At 37.5% G+C, this 17,930-nt stretch overlaps 3 protein-coding genes across 17 annotated transcripts in view; 1 reads left to right on the forward strand and 2 right to left on the reverse strand.

The window, feature by feature from the left end:
- gnai3 (guanine nucleotide binding protein (G protein), alpha inhibiting activity polypeptide 3) overlaps positions 1 to 17,930 on the reverse strand; it is a 354,328-nt gene that overhangs the window by 138,128 nt on the left and 198,270 nt on the right. The gene's annotated exons all lie outside the window — the stretch shown is intronic.
- Positions 6 to 4,108, reverse strand: ngrn (neugrin, neurite outgrowth associated). Its single transcript, XM_067413776.1, has 4 exons — positions 3,991 to 4,108; positions 2,777 to 2,992; positions 2,599 to 2,709; positions 6 to 641 (listed from the first exon to the last, which is right to left on the reverse strand). The coding sequence occupies exons 2-4, from the start codon at positions 2,989 to 2,991 to the stop codon at positions 89 to 91; spliced, it is 879 nt and encodes a 292-aa protein (XP_067269877.1). The 5' UTR covers position 2,992; positions 3,991 to 4,108; the 3' UTR covers positions 6 to 88.
- nfyal (nuclear transcription factor Y, alpha, like) lies at positions 4,158 to 17,440 on the forward strand. Of its 15 annotated transcripts, none has more exons than XM_067413767.1 (10): positions 4,158 to 4,260; positions 4,900 to 4,985; positions 6,284 to 6,370; positions 7,004 to 7,150; positions 7,298 to 7,429; positions 8,038 to 8,140; positions 8,272 to 8,444; positions 14,644 to 14,817; positions 14,889 to 14,996; positions 16,667 to 17,440. In XM_067413767.1, the coding sequence occupies exons 2-10, from the start codon at positions 4,914 to 4,916 to the stop codon at positions 16,727 to 16,729; spliced, it is 1,059 nt and encodes a 352-aa protein (XP_067269868.1). In that variant the 5' UTR covers positions 4,158 to 4,260; positions 4,900 to 4,913; the 3' UTR covers positions 16,730 to 17,440. The 15 variants fall into 15 exon arrangements, with proteins under 15 accessions (XP_067269868.1, XP_067269869.1, XP_067269876.1 ...); XM_067413768.1 differs by having other exon boundaries at positions 8,272 to 8,426; XM_067413775.1 differs by lacking the exon at positions 6,284 to 6,370 and having other exon boundaries at positions 8,272 to 8,426.

The following is a 17,930-nucleotide window of genomic DNA, read 5'->3' on the forward strand; positions in this document are numbered from 1 at the left end:
AGCCATATATTAGTTTATAAATCATAAAAGAGCAGGCCTACACTTTAGCAACAAGTGTCTTGATAAACATGGATAACTTGGCAGCCACTCAAATTCTGTACAGGAAGTTGCCTTCACTGTCAAAAAACTCATTTCCCTTCTGTGTCACTGGGCTGGGGGTTTTCTGCAGTGTTTGTGTGATGTGCTCCAACTCTTCCTCTGTGAGAATCACCCCATCCCACTCCTCTTCCTCCTCGAACGCTATATCTCTCATGTCCATTTTTGTTGTAGAGTCTGGCTGCTCCTGCAAAGCAGGTGTCAGTTTGTGTACAACTGATAGTACTTGAGATGGTACTACGTTTCCACTAGAGGGCGCCATTCCAGTCTCACCCTCCCTTACTGCAAGGGCTGTTTTACTCTGTGTTGTCAGGGCACCTGTTTTTCCCAAGGAGAGTGTGGCTAGTGGCTGGTGTTCAGTTTTGCCTTCTCTGAGAGACAGTTGACCAGTACTAGCTAACACGTTAGAGTCCTGCTTTAGCTTTCGGACTGCTGTTGGGGTGAATTTGCTGCGGAGGACTTTGGAGATGACATCAGGGCTTACAGAGAAACCCTCTGCTAATCTCTGTAGTGTCCATTCCTCTGGGGACTCCTGCTTTAAGTACCTGGGAAAAGAGACAAATGACTGTGTTTGGAGGGGTGGCAGATAACTACTATATTTTTAGATAGACAGTATTATTACATATAGAAATAGGTTGGATTTGAAATATTTTATTAAAGCCACAATTTGTAATTTTTCACTGCTAGAGATCGCTTATTCAAAACAAAGGCGTAGCTTGATGGCGCCTTGATTTCACTGAGCTTTTATAATGCTGGAGACGGTGGGGTAACGCCTGCAGCGCTGTTTAATCATATTAAATACATTTGAGTGTGTATAAAAGTTATGTTACAATGCTACTCTGTGCACTCGCTCAGTGGCTGCTATGAGACACTTGTTGCACACTGCAAAAATCTAGATTGATATTAGGCATGGTAAAACATGATAAATCAAGAAAACGATACTTAAACAATAAGACATTGACAGGTGAGCACACATTAGACAGGTGATTAGACAGGGCACAGATTTCTGTATTAAAGAAAGTGTATGTAAGATTGTGGCCAAAACTGGTACTGCAATCACTTTCAAATGACTGTAGAGCAGTGTATCCCCTCTCCCCCTCCCCCCTGATTCGAGGTCGCCAGATAGGCTGAGGGATGCAGCAGGAATGTTTCTAGCTGCTGTTGTGCAGATCTGGCAACCCAGATGCCGAAACACTACTGCCTTCGTGATTGGTCGATAAGTGGAGGGTGGCGCTTCCGGCCAAAACACAACATGACAACATCAACATCAGTTGAGGGCTGCTACAACAACTTTTAAATGTCAATGTCCTGGCCAGACTAGTGTTGTCAGTGATATAAGTATTTAAAATTAACATGATTTCTGAATGTCTAGTGGCATATCAGGGCCATTTTATGATTAATTGAAATACATTTCTTACATACAGTTCCTTTAAGCTAAATAAAAATTATTTGTTTTCTGTCGATGAATGTATATAAACAGTTGCTCACCTGTCTAATAAAACACACAATATATTAAAGTGTCTTTGGTGTTTCTATGGTTTCTACATAATAAAACCATAAATCGAGGTTAACATGGGTATGATGTCATTGATAGGCGACGCATGGACACGGCCCGTGTCCGGGTTAAAATTGATATTTCTCTGGATTTAAACATTTTTGAAAACATTTGGGTTAATACACATTTGTTGATCTGTACACAAGTCAACAAAATATATATCAATGTTCGAGTGTTTTTTGGATATTTTAATTCAAAAATCTTACATGTTGTGCCATTAAAGTTTCATTTAAAGCATCTGCTAAAACAAATGTTAAAATTAGATCACTTTTTATATAAAAATACACTACTGTTCAAAGGTTTGGGATCAGTAAGATTGTTTCTCTCTCTCTCTCTCTTTTGAAAAAAAAAAATACTTTTATTCATCAAGGATGGATTAAATTGATTAAAAAAATGACAATAAAGACTTTTATATTGTTATAAAAGATATCACAAATGTTAATTTGAACTTTCTATTCATTAAAGAATCTTGTGGTTTCCACAAAAATAATAAGCAGCACAACTATTTTAAAAAGTTATAATAATAATAAATGTTTTTTGAGCATTGAATCAGCATATAAGAAAGATTTGCCATCACAGGAATAAATTACATTTTAAAATATATTAAAAATAGAAAAGTTATTTAATTTCACAATATTATTCTTTTCAATGTATTTTTGATCTTTTTTTTTTAATGTTCCCCTAACGTTCAAACCATAGTGTACATTTAAAAAAATCACATTATAAAAGTGGGCATAGCAAAAAGATGAACTGCAAAATATGACATTATTAATTTAATTTAAATATTAAAGTTAATTTTTTTATGAATTAATTATTTAACATATTCAAATACTAAGATTTTGTGCTTAACTCATATTAGAATTAATACTAAAGTCCTGACAGTTCAATGTTGTGACTGGTATCAGAATCAAGAGCTGTGTAATAAACAGACATATTCACACTGATACCTTATCTGTTCAATGGCATCCCAGGTGAGCTTTCTCTCCACGTCTCTGGGATTGTTCATTTGCCTCTTGATTATGTGAAACTTTGTAGCTTTATGCCTTCTCTTCTCTTCACTGCACAAGAAACAATTTTAATACATGAAGAAAGAGATATTTGTTTTTGTTCTGTATAAGGACTCACCTAATAATAGAGTTCAGTTTGGCCTCCACTACATCCATATCATGGTCATCTTCAAACATGTCTTCCTGTGCTTTCTGTTTTGAATGTGAATCAGAATACCTCCCGTATGCGCCCCGACTGGCATGGCGACAAACCTGGCAAGCAGCAAGTCCTGGGAAAGGAGCCAGTTTGGTGGCCAACATGTGGGCCATTTTCCATGGTATGAGTGTGGCCATTCTGTACAGTCACAAACATAAAGACAGTGACATCTGAAATTGTAACTTAATCCAACATTAAAAGCAGACTATTTATTAAATAACTATTTAAAATAAGAGTCTGAAGAAAAGTCTGAGAACACACTGAAAGACTAGACTAAAAAAATCCCACTGGTAGTCACAATAGTGACCACAATTTTTCTCACATATCTTGGTGTGGTATTAAAAAGCAACTCTTATTGTGAAGCTTATAATGTTAATTTATTATGTAAATGTAAGATGTCTACACAAGTTCAGGGAAGTTTTAACGTGATTTTAGGTACTTTGGTCACAGATTTATTTCCTGGTACTGCCATCTTAACACAATGATGACATCCAAGCAAAATTACAGGCAAGTTTTCTAAGTTTAAATAGTTCTCTTAATTGTTGAATAGCTCATACATTTTTTCATCATCATGAAAGGGTCATCTATACATATTGAAATTACAAAATACAAAAATCAAATACATGGTTTATTCTGTTGTCAGACTGCAGATACATTAAGACAGTAACTGTCTGTAGTTCTTTCTTTCTTTCTCTTTCAGACTAGAAGATTTTGTTATTTTATTAAACTTTATCTATCTGTGTAATAAAATCTCTGTAGATTTCAATTACAATGTCAATATATATCTTTTAAGACTCTTGTTTGAATGAGTTGTTTTCTTCTGTACCAAGCTGGAACTCTCCACGTCAATAATAGCTTGCTAAACACCTAAAAACTCTCACGTTTTTTTTCTATCTATATAACTTACTCAAGGTTTTTACAGATTTTTTTCCTATCGTTCGCCTTGATTCATATAACATGTTATTCCATAAACTGAAAAGCACTTTCTAGGCCACTCCAACGCTTGCTAAACCCTCATACAAAAAGGCCAAATTTACCGTGCTCTTTTTCGTAGCTCAAACTAAACATTTATACAACCATATAATGCCAAATGCTGTTTGTACACATTTAGTAAACAGTGCCTGCGAAACACTCACATGTTACTCTTGCTCCTCTCCTTTCACGGTGACATTGCCCCGGAAGCATGGTTTATCCACGCATGCGCCGCAGTCATTCGATACTTTCCGACTCAGATCGTTTGTACTCGGCAACACTCGGCTCCGTTCGCCGATCACATGCGTCAAGCCGGCCCCCTTTCTTCTCTGTGTGGCTCATTTTGCGCCATTTTGTCCGCACCACTGTGTTGATTGGGTTTTTGAGATCTGTAGTGGAGCCAATCAGAAGGGTACCGGACAACCGGAGAAACGGTAAAGGGTTGCGCTTGCTCTAAGGGAAATGGTAGCTGACAACACGGATTGGTTTGTCAGTGACCAACCAAATGACTAATTCCGAATACAGAAATCAAATCTGTTAATGCGAGAGGTAGAGAGCGCGAGCCGTAAGCGATACGCGAGCGAGAACAGACAATGGACATGCATGATGTGAGGCGGTCGAAAACAAAGGCAGACTTGCAAATGTTTGAGATATAGGGTCTGTTTTGATTAATTAAAAACAGGTTGAATTTCAGCCTATTTTATTTACATTGGTTTGCCCATAACAAAGTAGCACATGTTTGTGAAATGTTGCAAATTTGTGAATTATTAAGACCGTGTCAACTTGTCAGTCACTTACTGTGTGCAGCTAAAAGCATAAGACAATCAGTTAGGTAGCAAAAGGTAATATAAGATGCCGTTCATAATGTTAAACACCTCCAACAAGGAAATATTCAGTCTCAAAATACACCTGGCTTCTGGCCAAAACCTGTAGCTAGGCATTTGTGTGTTCTACATCACGACATGAATTCCTGTTTTCATAGAAGTCTGCTAGTTGTGTTTATACTGAATAATAAGCAGGTAACACTTTGCACCTCATTTATTTATTTATTTGATGTTTTTATGACAAATTAGGTGAGGAAGGAAAGATGGAGCAATATACAGCTACAACCGGGGATCAGATAGTGGTTCAAGCTGCCAATGGGCAAATCCAGCAGCAGGTAAGAGCCAATGTAAACAGGTTACTGTTAATCAGTGACTTTTACTGTGGTGGGGAAAAAGACCATGGCTCTGTGTGTGATTGATTTGGTTTTTCCCATGCATTTTTAAACTTACCTAAATTGTACATTTAACTGCATGCACTGCAGATTTGTATCGGGTGCAGTAGTATTTTTAAAATAGCAGGAGTGTAATCTACTTCAGGAAGTGGTTACCAATTCAAGGAAGGGACTGAGTAAATAGTCTATGAACTGGCCTGCATTCTCTCTTCTTTAAAATGAAATACCCACGTCCTGATAAAAGCAAGGCTTATGTAACACAAATACACCCAGTGCGCAATCACTATATTAATCACAGCTTTTTGTCCTCTCTATATTTAGGGGTGAGCGGGGCACAACCTAACGTGGAGTTAGTTGTAACACACAGTTTAAAACTTTCCACACATGCCAGGATGGTGAAACTTGTTATTTAGTTGCCATATCAACACTATTTTTTGTTGTTGTTGCCTAAATTAAAATAATCTTTAGAAAACATTTATTTAACCATAGCAAAAGTCAATTTCTTACTTGAGGTAATTTTTCATCTAATTTGTTTGTGTTTATTTAAAATGAGACAAATCTGATATTATATCTGTTATTTAACAGTTGAGAGTATTTAATGCTGATCTAACCAGCAGAAGACACTAGCCGGGTTTAAATCTCAGTTAGGCACTCTAAATACTCTGAAGCTCAAGTGAATCTACACAAGCCAACTTTTAGGTTGTGCCCGCTCTCCCCTATGTATAATTTTAGTTTTTAGACTAGATTGCTGATTTATCACTGTAGAACTGGTTGTCAAATAGTTTTGCTTTAGGAGCCTGATTTTAAATTGGACTTCCAACACACATGAACATAAAAAAAAACATTTTTCAGAACAAAAAAATTATATGTAATTAACATTATATCAACCCTGCTTACTTTTTTAATACATGTTCTTGTTGTACTGATGAATTGTTCACAAAATGATTTTAATCGGCTTGTTCTTCCTCTTTAGCACCTTTTCTTTTCCACTGAATAGGTACAGCAAGTGACAGATGAGTTTGCGGCAAAAATTAATGGACAGGGGAAAAAAATATAGGGAGCCTTTTATCCTTGCTTTAAAAAATTGTTAAACAATTTTTGGATTGTGACTTTTGAGAATCACTCATCTAGAATCTAGCAAATGGACAGTGCGTTACATGATTAGATTAGGAAGTATAAAATAAGAGTGCATTTCTGTAAGAGACAATGCAGAGCAAAGTGTGATGTGGGATTGTCCACAGGCTCAGGGCACTGTAACTGCGGTACAGCTGCAAACGGAAGCACCCGTCGCTACGGCAACAGGCCAGCAAGTGCAGACGCTCCAGGTAGTTGTGTGAACTCCGACCTTCAGGCTTGTGATGTTGCATGCATCATGTCACACTGTCTGTGAGGATGTGAGCTCGTCCGGCATGCCTTGCTTTTACCTGCAGCAAATCATGATCCGGATCATCCAATGAGCTTTATACTGTGTATGTGTGTTGCCCATGGCATCAAAGCATCTGCTTAGGACACATTTTAAAGAGGGATTTGCATCTTTTAATGTGTCTGGAACCGAATTAAAAAAGTAGAGTAACTTCAGAGACATTACTATAAGATCACTTGCATGTTATCACCACTTTATACTGATTAGTTGACAGCACTGTATGGATTTAGATGAACTGCATGATTGTCTTTTGAGTGGATGATCATGTTTGTGTAAGAGTACAAACATGTGGAAATCAAGCTGCCTCATTACAGCTATTACCACCAGTCTGGGTCATCTTCAGTAGAAATGATTAAAAAAAATGTTACTGTAATATATCTGTAACAACATGGCCATTAAAATTCAACCTTTTCCATCATATGTCCTGTGTAATGCTTAAAATGCTAAGAGGACCAATGCCTAAAGCATGTGCAGGTCTAATACAGTGTTGAATAGCTATGTCTCACCGTGCTAACTTTCAGTTTACGTGTGCGCTCAGGTCCAGGGTCAGCCGTTGATGGTCCAAGTGAGTGGAGGTCAGCTGATTACATCCTCAGGTCAGCCCATCATGGTACAGGCCATGTCTGGAGCTCAGGGCCAGACCATCATGCAGGTGCCTGTGTCTGGAGCTCAAGGCCTTCAGCAGGTAAGTGTATAATGCTTATATTTCATCAAATGATGGCTTTTTATTATTATATTTCAGGGCAAAATGATTTAATTGTGTCTCTGTTGTTATTATTATTTTTGTTATGACTGCGTTTAGTTTTGTAAATTTTTTCACATGTGTATGTAGATCCAGTTGGTTCAGCCGGGTCAGATTCAGTTGCAGGGAGGTCAAACTCTGCAGCTACAGGGTCACCAGGGTCAGACTCAACAGATCATCATACAGCAGCCCCAGACTGCCATTACTGCGGGCCAGAACCAGGTCTCAAACACACTTTATTAATTTCTTTGGTCAATTTATTTGGAATTATACAAATCAATTGGTTAAAATTGAGTGGGAACGTTGTTGTGTATAATGATTTAAAGGTGCAGTGTGTAATTTTTGTGAGGATCTATTGACAGAAATGCAATGTAATATACATAACGATGTTTTCAGTGGTGTATGATGACATTATATGATGTACCGTTATGTTTTTATTACCTTAGAATGACACATTTCTGTACATACACCGCAGGTCCCCTTACAGTGAACTCATAATTTTGCGCCGGTATGTTTCTACTTTCTATAGTAGCCCTAAATGGATAAACTGCTCTACAGAGTGCTAGCTACTCTCTGCTGTCTTAGACGGCAACATCTTGTCCAGTGTCGGCCACCGTAGCTGCTCCATGTAGAGGAGGGGTGAGCGGTGGGCGGTTGCAATTCACAACCTCACTGCTAGATGCCGCTAAATTTACACAGTGCATCTTTAAGAGAATGCTGTCATGTCAACTATAATCAATAGAGATTGTGCAACCGGTATAAGGCAGATTTTTTTCAGATTTCTAATTTTGTTGAATAAACTATAAATTAATTTGTGCTCTGTTTTACAGGGGCAGCAGATAACAGTACAGGGACAGCAGGTTGCACAAACTGCTGAAGGACAGACAATTGTTTACCAGCCTGTGAACGCTGATGGCACAGTTCTGCAGCAGGGTATTTAAACACCTGTTTTATATGTCTTCAATGTACATTCGATCATATAAGTTTCGAGTTGTAACGAACATGAAATGCCATTTTACTGGAGTTTATTCAGGTCAGGACTAATAGTTCTCTCCCGTCTGTAGGCATGATCACCATCCCAGCAGGCACCTTGGCAGGCACTCAGATTGTCCAGGCAGCAGGGGCCGCTAACACGTCCACAACCAACAGCGGGCAGGGCACAGTCACCGTTACCCTGCCAGTATCCGGAAACATGGTGAACACTGGGGGAATGGTCATGGTAAGACCTCCTGATGAGGTATCTAGCAAACTTAAACCGTCCCCTTCATTAGTCATCACAGGTGTAGGAGGGTGCATGCTGTGGTAAAACTCAATCACCTTGCTTGTGGACTCACCTTTTTACATGCAGATCCAGCCTACTGAAAGTAAATAGATATGTATATAGATATGTGATCAAATTAGTGATTTTATCTTAAAGGGATGGTTCACCCTAGGGCTATGTGATATAATGCTAATTATTGTGATATAATTTTCTTAGATAAAATTATAACAAAAGTTTGATAAATGTTCCAAAAGCGGAATGAAACTGCGTTAGCAATATGTTTTTATTTGCTGCTCGGTCTTAAACACACGGCAACTAAGCAGCGTTATGAGAAGCGCTTAAAACGTGAATTTAACGTGGTGTCTTGTTTATTTAAAGTAGTTTAAAGCCTAATGAAACAGGGCTAACATTCTCAACAGAAAGGTTTGCCATGAATTATCCTTATCCAGTTAAGCTTTTCAATCTATAAATCACCATATTTTACATATGTTTTACTGTAGGAACACTAACTGCATGATGGTATTGTGGCAGAAAGTATTTTTGTTAATAATCTATAGTACTTGTGTATTTGTATTTATACTAAAATTATTTAGACTACTTTTTAAATGTATGATACTATAAGCCCCCGTTTCCACCAAAATTACCCGGAACAATTTGTACCAGGAACTTTTTTACAGGAACTTTTCTTCCCCCAGACCTGCAACTGTCTGCGTTTCCACCGCGATTTAAAGTTCCGTGAAGATTAGGCAAATTAGTCGGGTGATGTAGGGCTGCGTGCGACTGCTCCTCCAAGTCAGTGACGGACACTAATCATTTTTGCCGCGTTTACAAGCACACCGCATTTACAAGCACACTTTTTTTGTCATTCCGATTGAAAGATTTAGTGGACTGTTTACATGAGATGTTATCTAAACCGATCTGGTGTTTACATGTGATGACTTTCAATCACAATCATTTTGTGACATGCAGTTTGTCTGCCGCATCAAAAATGTCAATGCTGTTTTCTCCACCAGCTGGAATTTGTTAACTGTAGCCATAGCAACTCTTAACGGCCACCAGGACTAATACAGTATTATATAAGCTATTTATTTGTTGTAAAGTGTAATAATCATCTCAGAAAAAAAAAAATGTTCTGTCAGGCGCAGTTAAAGTAAAAACTGCCTGGGGCAATATCCGCTGTGTCATTACTCCAACATTATCTTCATAACTTACGAAATTAAAAGTTTACCCTTCAGAAAAATGAACTTTCCTCTCTTGTCAACATGAGCGCGACACGCGCTGTCATGTAAGGACGCACACTTAAAAGTAATCAGTCAGTGAAAAATGTAAAAACAATTTAATAACGAGAATGGAAGAGATTCAAGCTGTGCTGCTTTTGCTGGTTATGTATAGGTTTACTAAAGAGGTAATTAACAACGACAGAAAAGAGCACTAGCATATTCAGAAAGCTTGTAAAGCTAGATTTAAAATGACAATGTATATTATTATCAGCTATTACGGACATTGAACGTGAGATGTCTGAGACGAATGTGCACCATCAGACAGAGAGCACTGATATTTACTGAACGCAGAACGAACCTCGCAAAAGACTTGCCGGTTGAAATAAAATGCTAAACCAATCAGCATGTTCAGCGCCCAAGTCCTGCCCTCGAAAGTTCCTGAACTTTGAAAAAGTACTACCTCGCGAGCAGGGCCGTTTGGAGGGGGAAATATTTACCCGGAACTTCATTTAGACCCTGGTTCCTGCGGTCAAAACACACCGAGTACCACCCCAAAGTTCCTGGTTCCTGGGTAAAGATCCTGCGGTGGAAACGCGGCTATAGATTACCAACAGAGGAGGAAAGAGTAACAAATTATTCTACTCAAGTAAAAGTAGTTACTTCAATAAAATTTTGCTTAAGTACAAGTAAAATTACTTGTCTAAAAATTGACTCAAGTAATAGTAGCTCATTTAAAATGTACTCAGAGTAAAAGTTACTTAGTTACTTTTTTTTAACAGTGGGGGTGAGGGACTCTCCCCGGTAGGGTTGTGATAGAATGAGATTTTCACGATATGACAACTATCTCAGAAAACATCAATTAAACAAGTATTGTACCTATTATTATATTATGTTATTATCACTAGTTAAAATGATGTTAAATGAATGAAGATGATTGGTCTTTTTTTATTTGGTTGAACAAATGCTTAATTATTACAAACTTAAAACCATTTGTTTGTTTTGTTTATTAAAATTTCAATAAAACATGTTTAATAAACTAAATTCAATAAATTATTATAAATTAGATTAACAACTTATTTTTTACCATTAATTCGTTAAAATGTTTAAGAATAATAGAGTCCTGTAGTAGACGGAGCAGAGCATTCACAGAGAGAGAACAAGCAGATCATATATTCATATAGTTTTGTGCTTTAATAACACAGGCCATGTCGCGATTTGATCTATTCTAGGCCTAGCCTGGATTCCGGGATTCCCTCTGCGTCACAGAAATCAATCGGCCTTAAGTTATAAACATACCTTTATCTGCACAGAGGGATGTGTGCCCGAACATGTTCTATGTGTTTCTTCATTTGCATCCACATTTTGTGCAAATTTGCCATCCTCCAGGACAACACCACGTTATTTTTTTCTATATCCAAAGTATTTCCATACTAGCCAGGGGTTAACGACCGCGTTTTGCTTCCACCTGGGTCTGCGTCACTGACGTCTGTCATGTTCGTCTCCATCTGATATTTGCGCATTTGTTCTCTCCCGCGCGCTCTATTCAATATAGTCATTTCCGGATCGTGTTTTTTTCCCTCCCCTTTGCATTAATGATTTATTTTTACTCAGTAACGGATGTGGTTTAAAATGTAGTGAAGTACAATACTTCCATAAAATTGTACTTACGTAAACGTAAAATTACATATTTTTAAAACTACTTAAAAAAGTAGAAGTACACAGAAAAACTACTCAATTACAGTAACGCGAGTAAATGTAATTCGTTACTTTCCACCTCTGATGACCAATGGTCATTTTAATAAAAGTAAAGTCCTAAATTAAACTCTCAGAATATTTAAATGAATTTAAATACAAATTTGTACAGATGTTAATGTTTTTTGTTTTTTATTTACCTCTGCATCCTAAATCAAGCTACTGTCAAATATGCATTTCTAAAAAACAAAACATATAAAATTATTAATGTTGCCGCCTGCACTGCAAACTGTGCCAAAGGTACGTGCCATCAAAGTCAGAAAGAAGTTTAATGAGTTGAAAAAATATCACCCATTAGAATATGCAGAAACTAATTAAAAGAAATACATTTCCTATTAAAGCCGCACTTGGCTACTTTTGCTCTCGGGGTCCCCCTACAGTTTGGAAAAAATAATGTCCTCAACTACTGTCGTAAGCTCTGTCATCCTACAACAGGGGATGCCATCGCGCGTGCATTTGTTGACATGACAGCCCTGATAGCCCTGAGCTAGTGATGCGTGGGTCGTCTCATAACCCGCGGACCCCGTATGTCTATTTAACGGTCGCGGGTGCGCGGCAGGTTGTAAAAATATATACAGTGGTGCGGTGCGGGCCAAATAACTTCATAAAAGTGGCGCCGCGGGTCGTTGAACACTGCAAGAGGAGTTCAGAGTTCTTCTGGCGTCGCGTGTGAAATGTCTTCATCCCAGGTAACGTTACAGTCAGTGGCATGTTTCAGCATGTCATATGAATATAATTTCATGGGTTTTATTTTTTTCAAACGCCAAATAATCACGATGCTCACGTTTACAAGCCAGCGTCATTATAGTAGTCTATTGGTTACCGTTTTACAGAATCTATATGATACTTCAGTTCAATGTTTGAGTGGTAGGTAATCACCGTAACATGCATTACAGCGTCGGTCGGGCACGCCTCCTTTAGCTCACGCCGACGAGCAAATGCTGGTCACATGTTGATCCTCCTCCTGCCTTTAATCACATCACTCTCTCGTTTCCTCTTATTGCTTTCCTCCAACAAAACCTTTTCTTTCTTATTTGTCTCTGCTGCTTCAGACATGACTATATTATCCGACGAACAAAGTTGGGCTCGCACGTCCGAATTTAAGGAAGTGTGGGTGTTGGTGGAAGTGACGTATATGCCGTAAAGCAGTTGAATTTTGTAGTTCTTTTTGTTCTCGGGTTACTACCCGAAACCCGAAGTTTAAAAGTACGATTAAAAACGATACAGACCCCATCAGGCTATGGCAGACGTGTCATTCAACCTATTGTAAGTCGATTTATCATCACAAGAGTCTTAAAAAATATATTATGAAGGTTGAAAAGTTACCTAGTGCTGCTTTAAGATATTTATTTTTGTGAAGCAAAAAAAATCTAATGAATTCAAAAATGTTTTGAATATACAACCTCAGATTTGTTAAATGTAAAAAAAACCAACATAAAATGTGTTTCTTGTTCTGACAATGAATAGTAGTTTTGAAACCAAAATTAGCATTCTAGTTTCTACATCTTTCACTCAGAAGCAAAATCTGCCTTGAACCTTAAGAAACTGAAGATTTGACATTAATCGTGATTTATTATCGATATCGACTGATATAAAATATTTTATCATGATTATTTTTTAGCCCTAGTTAGCCCAGCCCTAATTCACCCAAATGTTGTTCCAAACTAATGACTTTCATTATTCTGTGGCAGTGTTATTTTAATATAATTTATATACGAAAATAGCATTTATTAATATTTACATTATATTTTCATCTTGCATTTTAATTTAATTTTTAGTAATTTTGCTATGTGCTTCTGTCATTTTATATATATATTTTACAGTTACTCCTATCATAAAAATACACTTCTAATGTGTAACTAACTTCTAAATTAATTTTGTTCTAAAAATCTAAATATGGCATATTTAATGTAAAACAACAAATGTATATCAGATGTGTATCCGTCAAAGCATCAAACGGGGCAAGCCACTTTAAACTGTTTCTTTATGAAGCCCTTAACATTAAGCCTGTCACAGATTGGATTATGCACTTTCCCCGCAGCAGCTCATTCTATTATTTTCACCCTGTCCTCCTCTATTTTTCAAATGTGCTCGTAAAATTAACTACTGTATATAGATATAAACGACATTGCCTCATTATATTTCCTTTCTAAAATATAGGCCTTTGATATACTGGTTAAACTCCACTCGGTGTACTGCTCAGCCCTAATGGCAACATTTCTAGGCTCCTTAAATTGTATTTAATTTGTTTTGTCTAGTATAAGCAGGGTGTTGGCATGATTAGTTTGCATTTCTAAATGTTTCAAGTATACACTTTTCATCTAATATTTGTTTTATCTCAGTTTTATTTCAATTACAGAAAAAAATAGTATCTGGGATTCTGAGCTGTCAAAATTCAAAATGACCAAAAAAAAAAAACCTTATAAAAGTGGTGAAATGTAATTAATTCTCTGGAACTCAGATATGGGACCTTCATGAATGATTAGGTGTCACTCTGACTGATCACGATGTGTTGCGCGTGAAGTGGGAATGTTTGACTATTGTTTGACTTCAGAAGATTTGAATTGAAATGCATGTCATATTGGCCACTTCTGAATTGTGAACAGTGCATTCTTCGTCATTTGGAGCTTGACAGCCCAGATCCCTGGATTTAATTTCATTAAAATATAAAAAAGATTGGCTAGGACACATTTTTCCTTTTGTGTTTCATGAGAGAAAGAAAGTCATACAGGTTTGGAACAACATGAGGGTGTAAATAATGATATTGCATTTAGATAAACCATTCCTTTAATATGTAAAAGCATTCAGTGTCTTCCGATTTAAAAAAATAATAATCCTAGTTTCAGGAATCTTCCTAGAATTTGATGATTTACTCAGAAGCAAGTCAAAAGTGGCGACCTCCATCTGTTCTGTTAATATTTAGCATCGATTGAGGTGTAAGGAGGACATATGCCTGTCGTCTCTTCACAAATGATCCACTCAGCTGTTATATGGGTGTCGTTTTCTCACGCTAGTGTGTCATCATATATCTGTCCATATTACATCAGCTGTCACCTGACTGATCACTGGATTGCTAATTCATGTGATTTAAATTGATCGATTGAAGTTGTTACATTTGTAAATACATTTTTATGTCTGTTCAGGTTTGGACATAAAATGAATTAAGTTTGTTTGCCCGTTTCCTCTCTTTCCCGCTCTGCCAGATGGTGCCAGGTGGTGGTGCTGTGCCAGCCATCCAACGAATCCCTCTGCCAGGGGCCGAGATGCTCGAAGAGGAGCCACTGTATGTTAATGCCAAGCAGTATCATCGTATCTTAAAGAGACGGCAAGCCCGTGCCAAGCTGGAGGCAGAGGGCAAAATCCCTAAAGAAAGAAGGGTGAGTCTTGATGTGCATCTTGAAATGAGTTATGTCTCGCATCCAGACTGATTCCGTGCTCTCCCCTGCAGAAATACCTTCACGAGTCGCGTCACAAACACGCCATGCAGCGGAAGCGCGGTGACGGGGGGCGCTTCTTCTCACCTAAAGAGAAAGAAGAAATGGCCTTGGCCATGCAGGTGAGAGCGCAGGGCCATGTCAAGCAGGAAGACCTCCACAATGCCATCGAACTCACGAACGCACATTGGCTGCCCGAGCACACTCCGCCCCTCGCATAGACGCTCATCTCCGCTGCCATTGAACTCCTTAGCAGATCCATTCTCACTCCACTCCTGGTGTGACATGCTGTCATTGGCTGCTCTTGCACGCATCACCCACTGCTTTTTTCCTGTGCTTGTTGGCTGCTTGAGTCTGTCCCATCATGTCTCATTGCTAGTTAAGCATTCGTGCGAACAGACTGCATGATCTGCAAAATCTGCTGTGTGGTATATCTTTGACCTGATTGTCTGAAATTGGATTTCCAATTCTGTGATATTTAACAAGAAAAAGATCATCTCTTTACAGTCATTACATAATAAAAGACTGATATTCCCTGCATCGTACTGATGCAGCTCTTCAGGACTAAGAATCGCTAATGCAATGTGACTGACTTTATCATGTGACTGTTTCCGTTTGATCCAAGCACCATTATTAATGGCATGGAGGGTAAAGAAAGCAGAATGATCTGTGTCAGTTTCAATCATGAAATCACTGCCTGAGAATATGAAAAAACATTTTTTTTGAGGGACCACTTTAAAAGAAATGAGATTTGTTTGAAATGTATATATTTTATGTTGTTTTGTTTACAACTTTTTTTAAATTAAGCATTTGTTTTGTTTGGTGGATATGGTCCTTTCTTTCTTGCTTGGCTTTACCTTTGCAGTGTCATCACTGGTCATTTTTTGTCGCATTTTGTGATTTTTATGCTGAATAAACATTCTGACTGACTTCCAAAATGTTCACTGAGAAAAACAACAATTTACATCCAAATTTAAAAAAAAAAAAATGTTTTAATTGTTTTAAAGTTTGGGGTCAGTTTTTTTTTTCTTTTGCAAGAAATTAATCATTTTAATCGACAAGGATGCATTAAATTTCTCTAAAGTGACTGTAAAGACATTTATGTTAAATTCCATTTAAAAAACTATGTACTTTTGAACTTTGTTCATTAAAAATCCTGGGGGAAAATTTAGCAGTTTTCACAAAAATATTTCAACATTGATAATACATGTTCATCATATTAGAATGATCTCTAAATAGATCATGTTACACTTAATCCTGGGGTAATGATGGTGAAAATATCACCGTAATTAATTACATTAAAAAATATTATAAATATTTCTTAATATTACTTTTATTGTATATCAAATAAATGCAGCCTTGTTGAGCATTTCTTTTAAAATCTAAAAAAAGCTTACTGACCCCAAACTTTTTGAATGGTAGTGTAAACATAATGTCTTATGTGTATCATGTTTTGTCAAGTCATTTTTATTCAGAAATGTTTTAGGATTTAAATATATTTCCAGATACTTCCCTGACTAGAACAGGACAGATATCTGTTATGAAGTGTGTAACGCTAAACAGTTCTTTAGAACAGAAGTCAAAATTTCCCTGAAATCCAATGATGTTACCGCTTGGTAAACATAAACCTTTTGCTGTTTTTTTTCTTGGTTATTCAGTGTTTTTCCTGATGCTTTAAGTCATGATGTCTCAACCCTAGTAAAAAAAAAAGCTTAGTGCTGAGTGAAGCATATCTGAAAGTAGGCGTGAAGGGTAATGATTGACCCTCTTCCTCTACCCTTCACCCCTGCAGGAGCAACAGGACCAGAACCAGACTGGAGACGAGGTTGTGGCCCAGATGATCCGGGTGTCATAGCGCTAGGAGTGCTACCGTTTTTTAGTGACTCTGAAGGCCCAAACTTGAACCGCTGTGAATCACCATCTTCGGTGTAACACTAACAGACTGACTTCCACTGAAAAGAGGGGCCCTGTTTTCTGTTTTCTCTCCATGGTCTGGTATTATTCCTGAGGACGCACATAGAAGGATCCATTACTGTTAATGCACAGCGTAATGAATTCAGCTTGTTTAAAAAGCAGTTAAATAGCGAAACGTAAATTGACCAACAGAGACGGAGAATACGAGCCATCCAATGACTTGTTTACTGTGATGTTTCTCAAAGGTGGCAGTAGAAGCTCATTGTAGTGTTGTTCAGTGTATTTGTAAATGTTTGGCATGGGGGGAAAAGAGCATCGGGGAAGCAAAGGCAAAAGGGCAACATTTTTGGGAAATCAGTCTTAGTCACCGAGGAAACACCAGGCATATAGGGTGTCCTTGTTTCCCAAGGTTTTAAAAAGGATTTGCCCTTAACATGAATTCATTTTACATTAGTGTTTTGATGAAAACTATCATTTGTAATTTGAGTGAGTTTTGTGTATCCAGTGACCTGTCTTCCTGGCTCATCAAGTTCCTACTTGGAAAATGTGAATACTCTCGAGTTATTGTTTTGGACATTGAAGTCGTCTAACCTGTATTTTGATAAAAATTGTGTTTGAAATGCATTGCGAAAGATCTTGCTTTGTGAGCTTGCCTTTATTATTCTAATCTGTATTACTGAAAATGATCCTAATTCAAACAGTTCTATGTTTCAATCTACTTGGGTGTGATTGAAATCAGATATAATAATGTAGTGGCTCTGGGTGTTAGTGGGGTGAAAGGTGATGACAATTATAGGGGCCCCCACAGCCCAGGGGACCCCCTAAATCCAGTAATTATGTTATATATTTCCATACTCGTATTAATAATTATATATAAATTTGTGTGCCTGAGATTTACAGTTGACCCAAAAATGAAAATTCTGTCATCATTTACTCACCCTCATGTTGTTCCAAACCTGTATGAGTTTCTTTGTTCTGCTAAACACTAAGAAGATACTTCGAAGAATGTTTGTAACCAAGCAGATAGAAGAACCACTCACTACCATATTATTTTCCCCCCTACTATTGTAGTGAATGGTTGATCTGCTTGGTTACAAACATTCTTCCAAATATCTTCTTTTGTGTTCAGCAGAATAAAGAAT

This window comes from Pseudorasbora parva, chromosome 13 (assembly GCF_024679245.1).
Source record: "Pseudorasbora parva isolate DD20220531a chromosome 13, ASM2467924v1, whole genome shotgun sequence".
Lineage (NCBI taxonomy): Eukaryota > Metazoa > Chordata > Actinopteri > Cypriniformes > Gobionidae > Pseudorasbora > Pseudorasbora parva.

Coding starts and splice junctions, on each gene's coding strand:
- nfyal (XM_067413759.1), top strand. CDS start 4,914: ATGGAGCAATATACAGCTACAACCGGGGATCAGATAGTGGTTCAAGCT. Junction 8,141..8,271: donor TGGCACAGTTCTGCAGCAGG/GTATTTAAACAC, acceptor TCCCGTCTGTAG/GCATGATCACCATCCCAGCA. Junction 14,818..14,888: donor AAATCCCTAAAGAAAGAAGG/GTGAGTCTTGAT, acceptor TCTCCCCTGCAG/AAATACCTTCACGAGTCGCG.
- ngrn (XM_067413776.1), bottom strand. CDS start 2,991: ATGGCCACACTCATACCATGGAAAATGGCCCACATGTTGGCCACCAAA. Junction 2,710..2,776: donor AAACTGAACTCTATTATTAG/GTGAGTCCTTAT, acceptor TTTCTTGTGCAG/TGAAGAGAAGAGAAGGCATA. Junction 642..2,598: donor GATGCCATTGAACAGATAAG/GTATCAGTGTGA, acceptor CTCTTTTCCCAG/GTACTTAAAGCAGGAGTCCC.